Source organism: Oncorhynchus clarkii, chromosome 28 (assembly GCF_045791955.1).
Source record: "Oncorhynchus clarkii lewisi isolate Uvic-CL-2024 chromosome 28, UVic_Ocla_1.0, whole genome shotgun sequence".
NCBI lineage: Eukaryota > Metazoa > Chordata > Actinopteri > Salmoniformes > Salmonidae > Oncorhynchus > Oncorhynchus clarkii.
The window spans coordinates 6729041-6745484 of record NC_092174.1 but is presented as its reverse complement, the minus strand read 5'-3'; the positions used below and the strand labels follow the sequence as shown (position 1 = coordinate 6745484).

General features: G+C 42.3%; 1 protein-coding gene across 2 annotated transcripts in view; it reads right to left on the bottom strand.

The window, feature by feature from the left end:
• Window positions 1–1430: 1430 nt before the first annotated feature.
• Window positions 1431–16444, bottom strand: part of LOC139387549 (activated CDC42 kinase 1-like) — a 65559-nt gene continuing 50545 nt past the window's right edge. The window contains exons 9-16 of one of the 2 annotated variants that reach the window (XM_071133852.1): window positions 16088–16182; window positions 14626–14820; window positions 14040–14131; window positions 13658–13702; window positions 11450–12960; window positions 2672–2767; window positions 2035–2162; window positions 1431–1674 (exon numbers count right to left, since the gene is read on the bottom strand). In XM_071133852.1, the coding sequence (XP_070989953.1) occupies window positions 1668–1674; window positions 2035–2162; window positions 2672–2767; window positions 11450–12960; window positions 13658–13702; window positions 14040–14131; window positions 14626–14820; window positions 16088–16182 (2169 nt within the window). In that variant the 3' untranslated portion in view covers window positions 1431–1667. The remainder of the gene's footprint in view (window positions 1675–2034; window positions 2163–2671; window positions 2768–11449; window positions 12961–13657; window positions 13703–14039; window positions 14132–14625; window positions 14821–16087; window positions 16183–16444) is intronic. The other variant, XM_071133854.1, reaches the window with a different exon arrangement.

Below are 16444 nucleotides of genomic sequence, written 5' to 3'. Positions count from 1 at the left end.
GCCTTCTCAGGTAAGACTTATTTACATATTGGAATCAACTATAAAAGATCTTAATGTTCAAAAACATAATTTGAATCATAACACACGGAAAACAGCAGGTTGCGTGCAACCATTGCAGAATCGCTGCTCCACTGGTCTATGATGAATATAGAGGATAGCACAGTATAGAAAATACATCGAAAACAGACACTCACATTTTACATTACAGTTTGTTCTAGGTTTTGAGAGGTCTGCATACTTTATTGGCCGAGTCTAATCCAGTATTGTGACATTTTGGATCTTGCATGTGCTTGATGTGAGTAACCAACTAGGGCCAGTACTGACATTTGTTCCCCTCAAAATTCTCTGCAACCTATGGGTGCTGACTAAAGTTTTTAGCTCCTAATAGTTGAGGTAAAGACTAGTTACTAGGGGTATTGTCTCTGCTCGGGAAATCTTTGTCCTGGAGCACTGGCAACGTTCTTAATTAATTATTTAAGTATCAATGTGCTTTGAAAATAAGCAAGCCAGTGGGCCATTTTCAACAGTAGTTTTGTGTGGGAAAAGTACTTAGAGTAGATAGTGAGGGAGCACAAAAAAAGAGTCAGGTGTCAAATTGTTCTGTTCACCAGTAGGGAACGATTAAATGGACATTTGGGTGGATCAAATTAATAGTACTTAGAGCCACAAGTGAACTCAATTCAGGGGGAGCACATTCTAACAAACGGCTTAACTGATCAAATGAAAATAAAACATCTCAAGAGAGTTGAACATTTTCAATATGTCCCCCTTTTCAAACAACCGGTTCAAAAGCAAAATATATGAAAGAACAGAGAACAAAAAAGAAAAAACACCACATTTCAGCACATATTCGCTGCAAATATATAAACTCAAAACATCTGAACTCTTCTTATATATAATATACTGTATGTGTGCATAAAAAAGTAATTCCTCTCCTTAATATAAATCAAATAGAACTCTGTAGAACAGAACATAAAAGAAGGAGTCCACTTAAACGTGGACCAGATGCATATTGTTTAGTTCTCTTTAATGTTCGTTCCCTCCTTCCAGGTGCGCTTTTTGAACTTTGACCTCTGCTGAAACGCAGTAGAGCACCTTGGGAGGCCTGGGAAGGCGGGCATTGCAGCAGAAAGATGCTGACAACCCGAAAACAAAGTCCCTATCCAAACTGAGGGGCCTAACACAGCACACATACAGTAGGGGTGTAGGGGAGTGCTTTGGCAGAGGAGAGGTCTACTCTTTTACTATGGTACTGCCGTTTCTGTTGATTTTCAAAGGGATGCAATACGACCCTGATTCATATAAGTTAGTAAAAACACAAAGGGGTGCTCTAGGTTGGTCTATTGTGGCAGTGATATAACTGAATTGGGTAGACCAGCACCGAAAGAGGACATTTTTCCTTCAGTGCTGAGCTATAGGTAAGGGACCAGCAGACAACATGGTCCCTTCAAGAGTATGGTTCCACTCCTTGCATTCTAAGCAGACTTCCGCTCCTATTCGGGGTTAGTGCGGGTTAGCTTCCAGGTCCTCAGTGTGGGGAAGACTGCATATTGGATGCATCTGGCAAATCGTAACGGAGAGACGGGAGCAGACTCCGCCCCTTCAAAGACCGCTGATGAATGAAAAGAGTTCTGAACGGACTCAGCCGTTGCTCCTTGTGACATCGGTCACCGCCTGCAATCGGGGGAGAGGTATATATTGATGTTTCGAAAACAAATCAAAGTAAATTCACAATTCCATCTAGTTTATTTGGTGCTAGATTAACGTGAGTCAATACAGTTGAAGTTGTGGATAGACAGAGGTTATAGGGCTTGACCAAGCAGCAACACACAACTAACTGATTCTTGATTAGTAGAATCAGTGTCTTGTACCAAACTGAATAAAACTGACTGAGATGGGGACTACTTTGACGTGTCCAATAAGAAAAGTTAATTTACATTTTTAATTTAAAAACATTTTGTAACAGTGAGTGTGCCTTACTGAACATGCCTGCTTGTCTGGAGCAAAAGCCTGCCCATGGGGTCCCTATTTTACCTTTGCCGGACGGAGCCGTAGGAGTCCAGGAGCTGAGTGCTGGCCACCTCCAGGTTCCAGTCATGCATCTCCAGCACCTTTAGACACTCCGTCCTGGTCTTCAGGCCAAGACAGAAAAGCTGCTCAACCTGAGAGCAACAGGATCAGTTACAACTCACCATCAGAACTTATGTATCCATCATCAGATATTTCAATACCGTTTTTAAGCTAGTGCTGTTCTATTTGCACAATGTCCTAAAGAAAAATGAAGTCACACAATCTACATCTACAACTGCCTGTTTACAAATCATAGAGTTTTTTTTGCCTGTGAATATTTTTTCATAAGTTTACTATTCCTTTACTCAGCAACTCTCCAACTGTGGGTCAACTCATGCTTTTTACACAACTTCCTAAGGCTCAGATCTAATTATTTACTCTTGACTTGTAGAAGGTTTACTAGGGCTGTGGTGATCACTGGTATAATAGACCCTTTATACACTATTGTGCCCACTCAAACTGTGCTGTGATCAGATTTGTTGCATCTGCACGATCCTTTCCAGTACGGTTTCAGCAATTAAGGTGGATGTGTAACCAGGCCAACGAAGTACAGCTCAATAGTGTGGCAAGGTAATAGTGTACTACCGCCATGGGCCTCTACCTTGAGGTAGTGCACAGCTTTCTGCACGTTCCAGTTGTGGTTCTGGAGGGCTGTGTGACACTCCTCTATAGTCACGCCATGGACCGCCTCCTGCACCTGTGGATGCCACACAAACAACAAATTAGGTCAATGTTGCTGCTACACTGACCAATCAGCTGGGCAGATCTCTGCTGTCAATCAAAACAACATAAACAAAAACTTATCAAGAGTAATTCAATTATGCATTTTTGAGTGTCTGTCATTCTTTTGGTGTGAGTGATTGGCTACATTATGTTTCTCTACCCTTATCCCGGGTATGTGTATGAGTGTGCACTCATACACTCCCCCTCATGGATTTAAAAGGAATAGAGACTGGTGTGAGGAATATGGTGGAAAGTGTCTGCAGCCATCCTTGCACCAATCCAATGCTGTTAAATGCATGAGGGAGTAAATGAGTGCACACTTTTGGAGAAGGGTAGTGAATCAGATTGCAGTGAATGAGTAAATTCTATGAGTGAGTGAGTGCTTTAATTAGGGATGCACGATATATCGGTGAACATATCGGCGTTTGGGACTTTCTGAGTGTCAAAAAATATACACTATTTTACAATAACACTATTTGACACGTTACATACGTTTTTAATTTGACACGTCAAATAACACAGTTCTAATATAGAATGTTGTGTGTTCTGAATTTCCACGTGCAAGCCAAGTGCCACCACTAATCAGTAGCACTGTCAAAGCTGTGCAAAAAAGTCTGCAGCAAGCAACCACCGGCCACGAACGACGTGTTTACAATACCGCGTTGGTAATAAAGCATTATTTGTTCGAACGCAACTTCTGGGGTAGCTAGCTAGCTTTAGCTTGGTAGCGTTACCTAGCTAGCACCAATACAACCAACCTGAAAACAAGGACTCCTTGTGAGTAAATATTAGCTAGGTAGCCACTTGTTGTTCGCTTACTGGAATTGAATTTCAGTTCATGAAAATAATAGCTAGCCAGCTACTTAACCCTGTTGCCCAAAGCTAACGTTATAAGCAGCCAGCTAGCTTCATCTGGCTAGTGAGGCTCGACCTGACCGTGTTATGTGTTGTGAAGCTAGCCACAATAAGGATTAGGCACAATAGTGGAATTTGCCTTCAAAATAAAAGTACACATTTGAAAGTGATGCAGAATGTTACAGTGGGTGGAATCATGCCATATTTACGCTAGATAATGTTAAACAAGGTTGGAATGTGAAGCAATGAAATGGGGTATCAGTCTACTCGCTGACACCCACAGAACACAACTGTGAAGAGTTTATGCCAAAATTATCGTTGTAGCGCTTATGGTGAGACTGTGACTGTAAAATCACATCCCAAGTCAGCCTATTGTGTGTATTTACATTCATATTGCGCTGTACAGCTTTACCTAAGGATTGGGGAAGAAATGGGGTATCAGTCTACTCAATACCCAATATATTTTTTTCCCCAACGTCCTCCTCAGAGTTATCAGTCTCCAAAACATCCACGCAGTATTGTTTTTCCTCGGGGAATAGTGTTCAATACACAAAGGTTGCCATTAAATGTGGCTCAATTCACAGTTGTTTCAGAGTCCCGCAATAAGAGCTACAACACTAATGTTCTCTGGGTGTCACGGAGTAGACTGATACCTATGGATTGTGGATCAATGACATGGGGTAAGGCTGTACAATGAAATAAGTATGCCCCTAATGCAATTCTAAAGTATAATACATCCAGTGTGATTTCAAAATAATTTTGTCAAATTAATAAATTGTCTTGTTGATTTTATATAGAAACATTCCAACCTCATTTAGCATGATCTATTCAATTATGGGATAATTCTACTATTTGTATTCATTTGCATCACTGTCAAAGACACACTTTTATTTTGATTTTTGTGGCTAATCCTTAATATGGCTAGCTTCACATAGATGGGTCCGACCACCATTAATCAAATAAGAACCGTCTTATAAATGCGGGTTATTTTAGATGATGACACCTAGCTATATATTTAGCTACTGGAACAGTAATTTCGTTTTGCTATGTTTTTGAGGAAGAACATTGTTGGCATCCATGAACTAGCTAGCTTTTTTAATGACCAGCACTGTAGGTGCACGAGACAACTTTACCAGTATCAGCATACTTATCGACGAATCGGTGTGAATTTGAAATACGAGTGATAGTGTAATCAATGTGTAATAACTATATAAAACAATGTATGAACGCATTAAATTATTATGTTATTAACAAAATGACGTTTTGGTCAGTGTGGTGTGTGTGTAACCTTTATTTAACTAGGCAAGTCAGTTAGGAACAGATTCTTCTTTACAATGACGGCCTACCCCGGCCAAACCCGGACGACACTGGGCCAATTGTGCGTCGCCCTATGGGACTTCCAATCACGGCCGGATGTGATACAGCCTGGATTCGAACTAGGGACTGTATTGACGCCTCTTGTATTGAGATGCAGTGCCTTAGACCACTGCGTCCATGTGCGCGTGTGTGTGTTAACTATTTAACTGTACTAGAACGCTTAAAATGCCGATTTTTTTTAAATATCGGTTATCATTATCGGTATCGTTTTTGGGGGGGCAAGGAAAATATTGGATATCGGCATTGGCCAAAAATGTCATAGCAGTGCATCACTATCTTTAATGTGTGAGAGTGAGTGACTGACAGACTGCTTTAATCCAGACTCCCTATTGATCATTTTCCAAGGCCTTTTGCGCAGTATATCCATCACCCAAGTGGTCTCTGTGCACAAATTATATATTTGGTTGTTATACATCAATTGCAATTTGGTTACAGTTTGTAATATTGAATTTCAGTTTAGTGAGGAAGCAATCAATCCACCAGTAAGGAGTAGATGCAAGCAAGCAAACAAAACAGTAAGCACACAAATAGTGCCTAAATAGGAGTTAATGTTATGTAAAGACTGGTCAAGAATTGCCTTCTGTTGCCCCCAATGATGGCACATGCAACAACAAAACAACGGCTGCGTCTGAAATGGCACTCTTTTCCCTATAATATACAGTATTCATACGCCTTTGACTTATTCCACATTTTGTTGTTACAGCCTAAAATTGCTCAAATTGATTTTCTCACCCATCTACACGCTATACAAAGTGAAAACATGTTTTTAGAAATGTTTGCAAATTTAACCCCGGAGTCAATACTTAGTAGAACCAACACCTGGATTGTGCAACATTTGCCTATTATTCCTTTCAAAATTCTTCAAGATCTGTCAAATTGGTTGTTGGTCATTGCTATACATTTTCAGGTCTTGCCATAGATTTTCAAGTAGATTTATGTCAAAACTGTAACTCAGCCACTTTAACTCTTGGTAAGAAACTCGTGTAGATTTGGCCTTGTGTTTTAGGTTATTGGCCTACTGAAAGATTAATCATCTCCCAGTGTCTGATGAATCAGGTTGTCCTCTAGGACTTTGCTTGTGCTTATACAGTGGGTCCTCATTTAAAAGTTGGTGCTTGCTTACTTTTCCAAATAATCCAACAGAGGTCCATGCAGGTCAGATGCTTTGATTGCTATACCCTATCCGAAAGAGCATATGCCAAGTTTTTAATTAACCTAATTTTGCCAAACACAAATTGTTTTACAGATGGTCTCTCTTTCAAAATACAATGTTTTCATAGAATAATCACAGCTACATGTCTACTGACTACAATCAGTAAATACAGATTTGGGGAAAATATCCTTTTTATTGTATTCTGTTATATTCCATCATGTTCATATTGTAACGTGCTGGGGAATATAAGCATGTGATGTCTGCTAAATTAACACGTTCATTTCATTGACATTGCGCAGCCATAGCCTCAGCTACTATAGCACAGATGCATACATGCTATTCTGTTATTTTTAAATAAATTGTCTTAGTACCATTGTTTTATGACCTCCTTATACATAAAAAAAGGATTTCTTTGTGATTGTGTAAATTAAATAATTTATTAGACTGGTGGCTATTGGTAGGCTACTCATCGAGTCCCATCTATTCTACTGTTAATATTGCGCAGTAGACCTTCATGGTGCTTGGAGGAAGAAATGCTCAGGAAGTTTTAGTGTTTTACCATATTTATCTCTATGTAGGCCTACTACTAGAGTGGAACATATAAATATTTAGGAAATGTCAGGGACAGGTGGGTTCAAGGTTTTTATTAAAATTAAGTTATTGAAATTACATGGAGCTTTAGGCCTAAGAGTCCTGTTTGCTGTATCTGTTTTAACATAACTTACTTATTGGCATAAAGGCCTACTACAATATACAGTATATCAATCAAATCATTAATTTGGGCACGTCGTTGCACAGCACACCAGTCATCCATGTCTTTAAATACAGTCAATCATTTTAGTTATAAAATAAAATAATAAAGGGAGCTTTGAATAAACCGCAACGTTGGGTAAAGCGAATGAATTCACAAATGCATTTGACTGTTTGTATATTGGCTGTACAAGACTTTAAAACCTTTTTTGTTAGAACAGACCATATGGGATCGATTATCCATTTGTTTGCAAATTATTATTGTAAAGTTTTGTTGTTTATATTGTTAGCAATTCTGCTTAATTAAATTGATTAATATTATGGTGTTTCAAGAAAACAGAAATGCATTTTACAGTAGCCTATGTAGGCCTCATGGTTTCCGTTAGGAAAATATGGTGCTGTACACCGTGACCGGTTGGGAGTAGGCCTAGGCTACTAAGCGACAGAGTGAAGAGCAAAACAATCCTAACATTTCCACAGCCTAATTGTAGGCTAACCAATATCCAAATGGAGATGTAGTGAAAATAAAAATCGGATTGATTTATCAAGACCAGTCCCCATGCTTGTCTCAAAGCAGCACCAACCGGTGCTGAAATAGTTGACCACACACTGGTAGGCTATTGCTTCAAATCCTATTATAACAATTGGATGACTTTGGGTATTTCAGTCAGCAACAATTTGTTGCCTTCAATTGCATTAGCCTACTTTATTCAAATATTTCCATCATTCAGTGATATTTATTCCCATAGTAATTAGGTTAATATAGGTTCATTAAATAATCAAAAGGAAAAATTGGATTATTTATTAGCCTAGTGGATATAAGTATTTTAGGCATATCATGTGAGTTAGGCCTCATTCCAATTGATTGTCAAAAGCGCAAGAGATACTGTTGCATGACAAACAGGTGCTGTTAGATTACAATGTTATTTTTCTGCCCATTTGGAACAGTGTAAACAACACTAAATAACTGAAATAATACCAGAGAGTCTGTTCTAATGAGATTTTTTTTTTAAAGCCTTTAATACAGAATAGCAACAAATAAAAACAGATGGACTTGTGAAATTGCTTTATCCAACATTTTGAAGTTGCATGAGGCTTGGTGATCACAGATTCACTAGGATATTAAAAACAAACACTCAAATAGGCAACAGATGCAGGAAAAGAAACATAGGGCTGAGTGACTCACTCATTCCTGGCTTTTGTTCAAAATAAGTTATATGATAATGTAGGGTTAAAGACATTCTTTCTGATTGTCTTTAGCATATGCAGTCTCTCTCCTCTTGCTACAGCTCATTTCGTTTGAATTATGTGGATTATAATACATTTATATATTTGTAGGGATGCTTTTTTTGTTAGGGCAAATCAGGTTTGTGATATTGAGTTAGACATATAAAACTTTAGATGACTTAAACCTTGAATACATTGCACCTTTGCCCTTTTTAGCCATTAGGCTACACTCAACTCTGACTGACCGCAGCATCTATCGGTAGTCTAAACTGTGGCACAAATTGGGGGATTTTTCACCCCTAGCCGAGCTAGACTATTAGCCTAATTTCATCTGTCAAACAGGTAGGAATACCTTTAATTTCTTAAACAGAAGGAAATATGCTCCAACACAAAGCCAACTTGCTGTTAGTAAAGTCTAATTAAAATGTAGACGGTTTAAATGAATTATGCCTACCTGAATTTGCCTACTTTCAGTATATATGAGCTGTCCTTTTCCGATAGATTGTGCTGCGGCTGCTGCTTCAAGTTACTCAAATCTGGCTTATTGTGAGGTCAATAACTCTGATAAATACATGAATGGGCAAGAAACATATTGTCTTTAATAAATTTAATTATCAAAGTTGAACACCGGTCCACCTTCTCATCTTCGCACACTCCTTCTCAAATTGAACAGAACAGAGGCTAGTCCATGAGCAAGATGGTGCATTTTTTGGACTAGGCCTAATCAAAAAAAAAAAATGAAATCAGAATAAATGTTTGACTCTGCTCCTGGTTAAGCAGCACACAAAACAAGTATTTGATCGATCAGCAAGAACAGGCTAAGGGTTGGTGTGTAATGCAACCAAGTTTTATTTACACCTTCCCAGCAGCTATCTTAGAAATATAAGTTTGCGCTATGCTTCTCTGAGCATGTACTTCATACCCTATGGATCATTTGATCAAGACCACACTAAACAATTGATATTACGCGCCCAGTGGAGAATCAGAGATGAGGGGCGGCATCGGGCACACATCGATATATAGCCTAATAAGCAACTAATACTAACACTGACAAATATTTACATTTTATCAATTCAATTACATGACCCTCCCCTGGACTAGATTTAAATACTAAACCTTCCCCTTGACTGAAATTGAAAAAGCAGGACCCTCCCCCATTTTCCTCCAGGTAGTCATTCTGTAAATTCCTATCTGTCCCTTAGTATTGTGGAGTAACTACAATGTTGTTCATCCTCAGTTCTCCTATCACAGCCACTAAACTATGTAACTGTTTTAAGTCACCATTGGCCTCATGGTGAAATCCCAAGTGGTTTCCTTCCTCTCCGGCAACTGAGTAAGGAAGGATGCCTGTATCTTTGTATTGACTGGGTGTATTGATAAACCCTCCAAAGTGTAATTTATACCATGCTCAAAGGGATAATCAAATGCCTTTTTTCCCTTCTCCATCTACCAATAGGAGCCCTTCTTTGCGAGGCATTGGAAAACCTCCCTGGAATCTGTGTTTGAAATTCACTGCTCGATTCGGGCAAGTAGCCAAACACAGATTTGTCCATCGGACTACCAGATGGTGAAACATGATTCATCACTTCAGAGAACACGTTTCCACTGCTCCAGAGTCCAATGACGGCGAGCTTTACACGACTCCAGCCGATGCTTGGCATTGCGCATGGTGATCTCAGTCTTGTGTGAAGCTGGTTGGTCATGGAAAGCCATTTCATGACGCTCCCTACGAACAGTGCTTCTGCTGATGTTGCTTCCAGAGGCAGTTTGGAACTTGGTAGTGAGTGTTTCAACCGAGCGCAGAATTATTTTTAGGCGCTACGCGCTTCAGCGGTCCCCTTCTGTGAGCTTGAGTCCATGCAGCATTAAGGCTTGCCATGACAAAGGGGTCAGATACTTATTGAGTCAAGACATTTCAGCTTTTCATTTTTAAAACATTTGTAAAAAAAAAAGTTACAAAAAAGATATAATTACACTTTGACATTATGGTGTATTGTGTGTAGGCCAGTTACAAAAAAATTATTAATGTCATACATTTTAAATTCAGGCTGTAACACAATGTGGAAAAAGTCAATGGCGTGTGAATACTTTCTGAAGGCACGTTCTGAAGGCAGATTGGGATTGGTGTCCGAAATGACACCTTCTTCCCTATATAATGCCCTACTTTTGGGTGCCATTTCAGACGCAGCCATACTTTCATCAATTGATCAAGAGCACAACAATATTATATTCAATTTAGGTGTTTATTGCAACTTAACCCACAGACTTGCCTTTAGGAGTGTTATTCCTAGAGCTTACCTTAAGACTGTGCCAATGGCATGGGTTGGGGGCAAAGATGTACTGTATTAGTGTCGCTCGCAATTGTACACTCTACACCTGATTTATGGCTAGCCCCAGGTAGAGAACCTCTTGGTATGGTATGTCAATAAATGTCTCTCTCTGACCCGCTTGCTGTATATCTCTCTCATTCCTTTCCACCCCCTCTCTTGCTTTCATCCACCACATCTCCCACTTTCTCTCTCTCTTTCCATCCTCCTCTCTTACTCTCTCTCTCATTCTCTTTCTTTCTAGTCTGTACCTAGGGAACCCAATTTAAAACTATTGAGGACATAGTAGCTGAGGAATGCTATTCTTACATTGTGTTCTGTATTTTGAATTTCTTTTACATTGTATTGATCGCTGTTTGGTTTCAAATTGTATTTGATTGTTATCTTACTGTGATTAATTCACCTTGTGAATTAAACCCAGGTCTCAATGGATATTCCCTGAATTAAAAAAAATACAACAAATATTTTTCAGAATGTCATTCCAGAGTGTAATCTTTTAAATCAGCTTTGATGGATACTTGATTGGTTGAGAGTGTTGATTTAGATTGATTGGTTAGAAAGTTTTGCGCATTGATGCAAAAAGTTAAGGCGTGTGTGTGTCTGCGAAAAAAATCTCAGTACTTGAATACACTGCCCTGCTGTGGTTTATTTACATCATAAAAGTCCGAAGTCCCTATAGCCAAGCCTTTGATTTGGCATCACAGAACAAAATTACAAACGCAGCACAAACAAACACTGCAAAAAAATCCTTAATTTCTTATTTATTTCTACTTTTTTGTATACCTTTTCTTGTGTTCTTCATTACTCATTCTAGTTTTTGTAATATAACAGTAGTGGTTTCCTCCCCCCTTTGATTTTGTGTGTTAGTCCATGTTCTTTCCTGTGTTCGTTTGTTATTGAAAATCAAATCAACTGATTACTGATTAAAAAATACAAATCTGAGGCTGGAGCCTTTGGTACTACTCACCATCTTGACCCCGTCTGCTGTGGTTCCCCCCTCTGCCCTGCCGGCTGACCCGTCAGAGCTGACCCTGGGCAGGCTGAGGGAGGACTTCATGCCGAGCCGAAAGCCCAGGCTAGTGTTGTTGTTGCAGGAAAAGTTGGGCTTGAGGTCTCCCCAATGGTTCTGCGGCTGCTGGTTCACCATCATGGGCCTGACTGTGGCCGTGTTGGCCTGCCGCCTCTCCTCGCATATCCCACCGCTGCCACCAGTCGGCACATTTTCCGCTTCCCTGAAGAAGCGGTCGTAGCGGTCCAGGTAAGGCGGCCTCTCGGGCAGGAGGTAGTAGTGCGTGTTGCTGATTTTGCGGCCGTCGCGGACAATGGGCAGGATGCAGGGCCCCTTGGCCAGGTCCTTACCCTGGGCTTGTGCTTGGATGACCTTGGGTGCGGCATATTTGGGGTCCAAGGCAAAGCTATGTGTGGTGGGCATGAGTTTCCCCGGGGACGTGGAGAGGTAGGATCCGTATGTGGGCGGAGGAGGGGCACTGGGGAAAACCATTGTCCTTTGCTGGGGGGAGCCCACCTGTTGGCCCATGGGACTGGGGGTGCGCGAGCCCGGCTGGGACAGGGGGTCCCGCGGGGGGATCTGAGGGGGGCGGTCCTGGACTTCCTCAGAAGCTGGAGTCAGGGACAGGGAGAGGTCACCGGACCAGCGGGTGTAGTCCCCCCGTTTGACAGGGCGAGGCGGGATGGGTACGCGTGGAGGGATCTGGGGCTTGTCCTCAGAGAAGAACAAGATGATCTGGCGGTGGACGTCCATTGACTGGAGGCCGGAGATTGGGGACAGCAAGGGGGGCTGGGGACCTCCTCCCGTGGGCACATTGAGCCTCCTCATGCACTCCTGCTGGAGCTCCTGAAATATCTCAGCTGACTGAGAGAAGGATGTGGAGGCCAGGCCCTGCTTAGAGGGCAGGAAGAGGTTGTCCTCCAGGGGTTTGTCGGCTGCACCGGCCATGGCCTTCTCCTCACCAGCCGGCAAGGTCTCTGTGGGGCTGTGGCTCTCACCCATCCCCCCCTGCTGCTGATTCAGGCAGTTGATGGAGCTCACCTCCATGTCCTCCTCGTCCTGCGCCACGTCATCGTACACAGGAGGTGGAGGTAAGGGCCGGGCGTCCCAGTCCACCACTGGCGTGGGGTGTAAGGGGCGGGGCAGCGAGCGCCACGGGCTCTGGGTAGGAGTACGATCCAGAATAAACTCTGCGTCCAGGGCCAGCTTGGCCAACGAGGGCACCTGGAGCTCCACCACCGGAGAGGGGGAGGATGCGGCCGGGGGAACCTCCTCCCCAAAGTCGATGAGTGACACATCACTGGGGGTGTGGCCTGAGCCCATAGTATGGCCCCCCTGTTTGGAGGCGGAGACACATGTGGCGGGTTTCAGCTTGAGGCCTTTGATGGAGCCCGCTTTCAGTAGCGACAGCCCCTTGAGGCCTGAGGCGGTCAGCTCCTTGTCCTCAGTCACCGAGTCGTAGCACGGCTCTGGAAAAACAAACAGACAAATGCAACTTAATGACTTTGGCAACTTTACAATACTTCTACGCCGTAACTGCTCATTACTCATGTAGCACTGTAGTCCATCCACAATGCCCCAACGGTCTACCTTGAGTGATCAACCTTAAGCCTGCCTTTGATGCAAGATTTATTTAAGTACATAATGAATGACTCTGTAGTTGTCCCTGAAATGAAAAGGTAATAATCCTCAGTGTGTCTATTTGTAATGTGTGGATATAAATAAATTGTTTCCATTTCATACAATGTACATGAACGGAAACAAACATCTTACAGAGAAGATAAGAATATTTTTGGTGATGGAATCATACACAAACGTTAAAAACAAACATTACATTTATTTTAAGCCAGGCTGCAATACACAACAAGTTGGTCCACACACACTTAATTCCTCAACTCTCTGGTTAGGTGTTAACCACTCAATGCACAGAAACCCAGACTGCACACCTGTGAGTGAGAGAGGTGGAGAAACAACAAGGTTACGGAGGAAGAAGAGAAATGGAGTAACTGGGAAGAGAAGGAAAGAGAAAAAGGGAGGGATGGGGAGAAGAGGAAGAGAGAGAGATGAGAGGAGCAATTGCACACGGTGTACCTTTGAAGACTGGAGCTAGGAGATAACAGAGAGGGCAGGAGCAATGGGTGAGCTGGAGCGAGACACTACACTTACTCTTGACAAGCACCAACGGCTGGGGGGGACGAGTAGGTGCCTCCTCTGAAAATGCCACCACCAGAGAGAGAAGGAGAGGGGTACAGGAGAGAGCGATAGAGGGAGATCACAAAAGTGTGTGAAAGAGAAGAAGAAGAGGGCGGGAGAATGGAATAAATAAAGTACAACCACGGAGAAGGACAAACAAATAAAAAACAAAAAGGGACGAGTACAAGTCAGATTGGACTCATTGTGTAAACAGTCAAGTTCAGAACAGCTCAACCAAAAAATATCAACCCCAAAAAAGATAAACCACGAAGAAAAACATGCCCTTGTGACGATAATTGCTTGAGTCACCGACAAAAATGTAGCGTGGTAGGTTGTTTAGGAATGGGCCACTCACTTTTTGCTCGTCCTGGTAGCTGAGTAGGCCGGGCAGCATTGAGGTCCAACCCCAAGACATCTGGTGGGTCCATGGGGTTCCCTAGGTACAGACTAGAAAGAGAGAGGGGATGAGAGCGAGAGAGCAAAAGAAGAGGAGGGAAAGAGAGAAAGTGGGTGATAGAGAGAGAGGATGAGAGAGATAGCGGATGAGAGCAAGAGAAGGGGTAGAAAGGAAAGAGAGAGAGAGATGCAGCAAGCGAGTCAGAGAGAGAGAAGGGACATTTATTGACTTACCATACCAAGAGGTTCTCTACCCGGGGCTAGCCATAAATCAGGTGTACAGAGGCTCGCCCCAGGTTTCACATCTGCTTATCCAACCCTGGGCCATGTTCAGTTGTCGAACGTTGCAGATAGAAATTTCATGAATAGACAGTAATATGAACAATAGTCTACTGCCCTCTAGTGGTAAAAAAACAACTCTACTTTTTTTTTGCCAAGGCTGTGGGTCCTGCAAGTATAACAAACAATTACCTAAAAATGTGCACTGTAAGCGGCACATATCGCTACAAGTAGATAGAAGCACAAGTTCTGAGGATATGTCTTACTCGTCGATACGGTCCGGGAAGCCCCAGCAGCGGTGTGGGTCTGTGTCTCCATGGCCTGTGTGGATGAAGCTGTGTTTGAGGGGTCTGCTGATGTCATGGGCCGACAGGCCTGCAACTGAGGTCACCACGTTCCTAGGGAACTGGCCCAACTTCAGCGTGCGCTTGTTCTGGCCCCGCCACCAGTAGTTCTCCGCTCTGAGAAAGAGAGGGAGGTGGGTCGACGTACAGGTGAATGTGAGAAAACATTCAGGTACAGACAGACACACACAAGTGGGTGCAGATATATACACGTGGCAAGCACGCATCCACCACAAGCAGGCATATAAACATATAGACATAAAAATAGGCAATAACAAACTATAACAAACCGGTTCTCCCCACTCGTTTTAGTAAAAAGCTGAGGGATGGAGCTGGGGAAACGTAACCACTCTCGGATGAATAGAGGGAGCTATGGATGCAAGGACTGACCTTCCATGATATCACAACTATAGTTTTAACCATGTTTTGAGGCTATATAGTGTTTGTTTACATTTACTTTGTTTACAAACATTGGAGATAAACAAGCTTATATTTTGGGTTCTGATGGGGTACGACTGTTGAACTAAAAATGTATGAAAAAAAAGTATGTAGCAACTGCTGTTTGCCCCTTTAATGTTCTGTATTATGTAATGTGTTGTGCTTTGTATGGACCCCAGGAAAAGCAGTTGCTACTTCAGCAACAGCTGATGGTGATCCTAATAAAATATGAATATTATACACACAGGCAGGTTGGATAAGCAGTTGTGAAACCTGGTGCGAACCGCTGTACACCTGATTTATGGCTAGCTAGACTCGGGTCCAGAACCTCTTGGTAAGGTAAGTCAATAAATGTCCCCTCTCTCTCTCTCCTTTCTAACCCCTCTATTGATCTCATCCGCTATCCCTCTCATCCTTTCTCTTCCACTATCTCCCACTTTCTCTCTCTCTCCCTTTCTCTCCCTCTTTCCCTCCTCCTCTCTTTCTAGCCTGTACCTAGGGAACCCCATGGACCCACCAGATTTCTTGGGGTTGGACCTCAACGCTGCCCGGCCTACTCCGCTACCAGGAGAGCTAAAAGTGAGTGTCCCATTCCTAAACAACCTACTAGGCTAAAGTATTGTCTTTTGTGGTTTATCTTTTTTTGTGGTTGAGCTCCCTCTTATTCTGTCTTTTCTAAACTTGACTGTTTACACAATGAGTCCAATCTGACTTGTACTCGTCCCTTTTTGCTCTTTATTTGTTTGTCCGTCTCCGTGGTTGTACTTTATTTATTCCATTCTCTCGCCCTCGTCTTCTTCTCTTTCACACACGCATACACCCACTAACACAGACACACTCCCAAAGGCATGCAAGAAGTTGCAGACACATGCACAATACACAAGCATGCATAGAAAAACACAATGACAGAATATTGATTTACAGTTCATTAGTTGATCACACATACCTGCCCTCGATGATGGTGATCACGTCATTGACCTGAATCTGAAGCTTGTCGGACTCTTCAAAGTCCTGCAGCGCGCACATGTCTGTTGGCATGGTCTGGAATGGAACGGACACACACATACATACGCACACAAACACCAAGTTTGAGAACGTTTAACTAACACTACACCCCAACAGTGGGGCACAAGGCATAAAAATGTAGTCATTTGGGCCCAAAATCTACATTGAGTTTTTCCCCCAAAAAACTTCCATTGACATCAGTTCAGCGCGAACATCAAGTTAGGATTCCTCAGTTGGTAATGCCCATACAGTAGAAGATTCACTAGGTGGGGCTATAGGTCCATTTAACACATGAAGG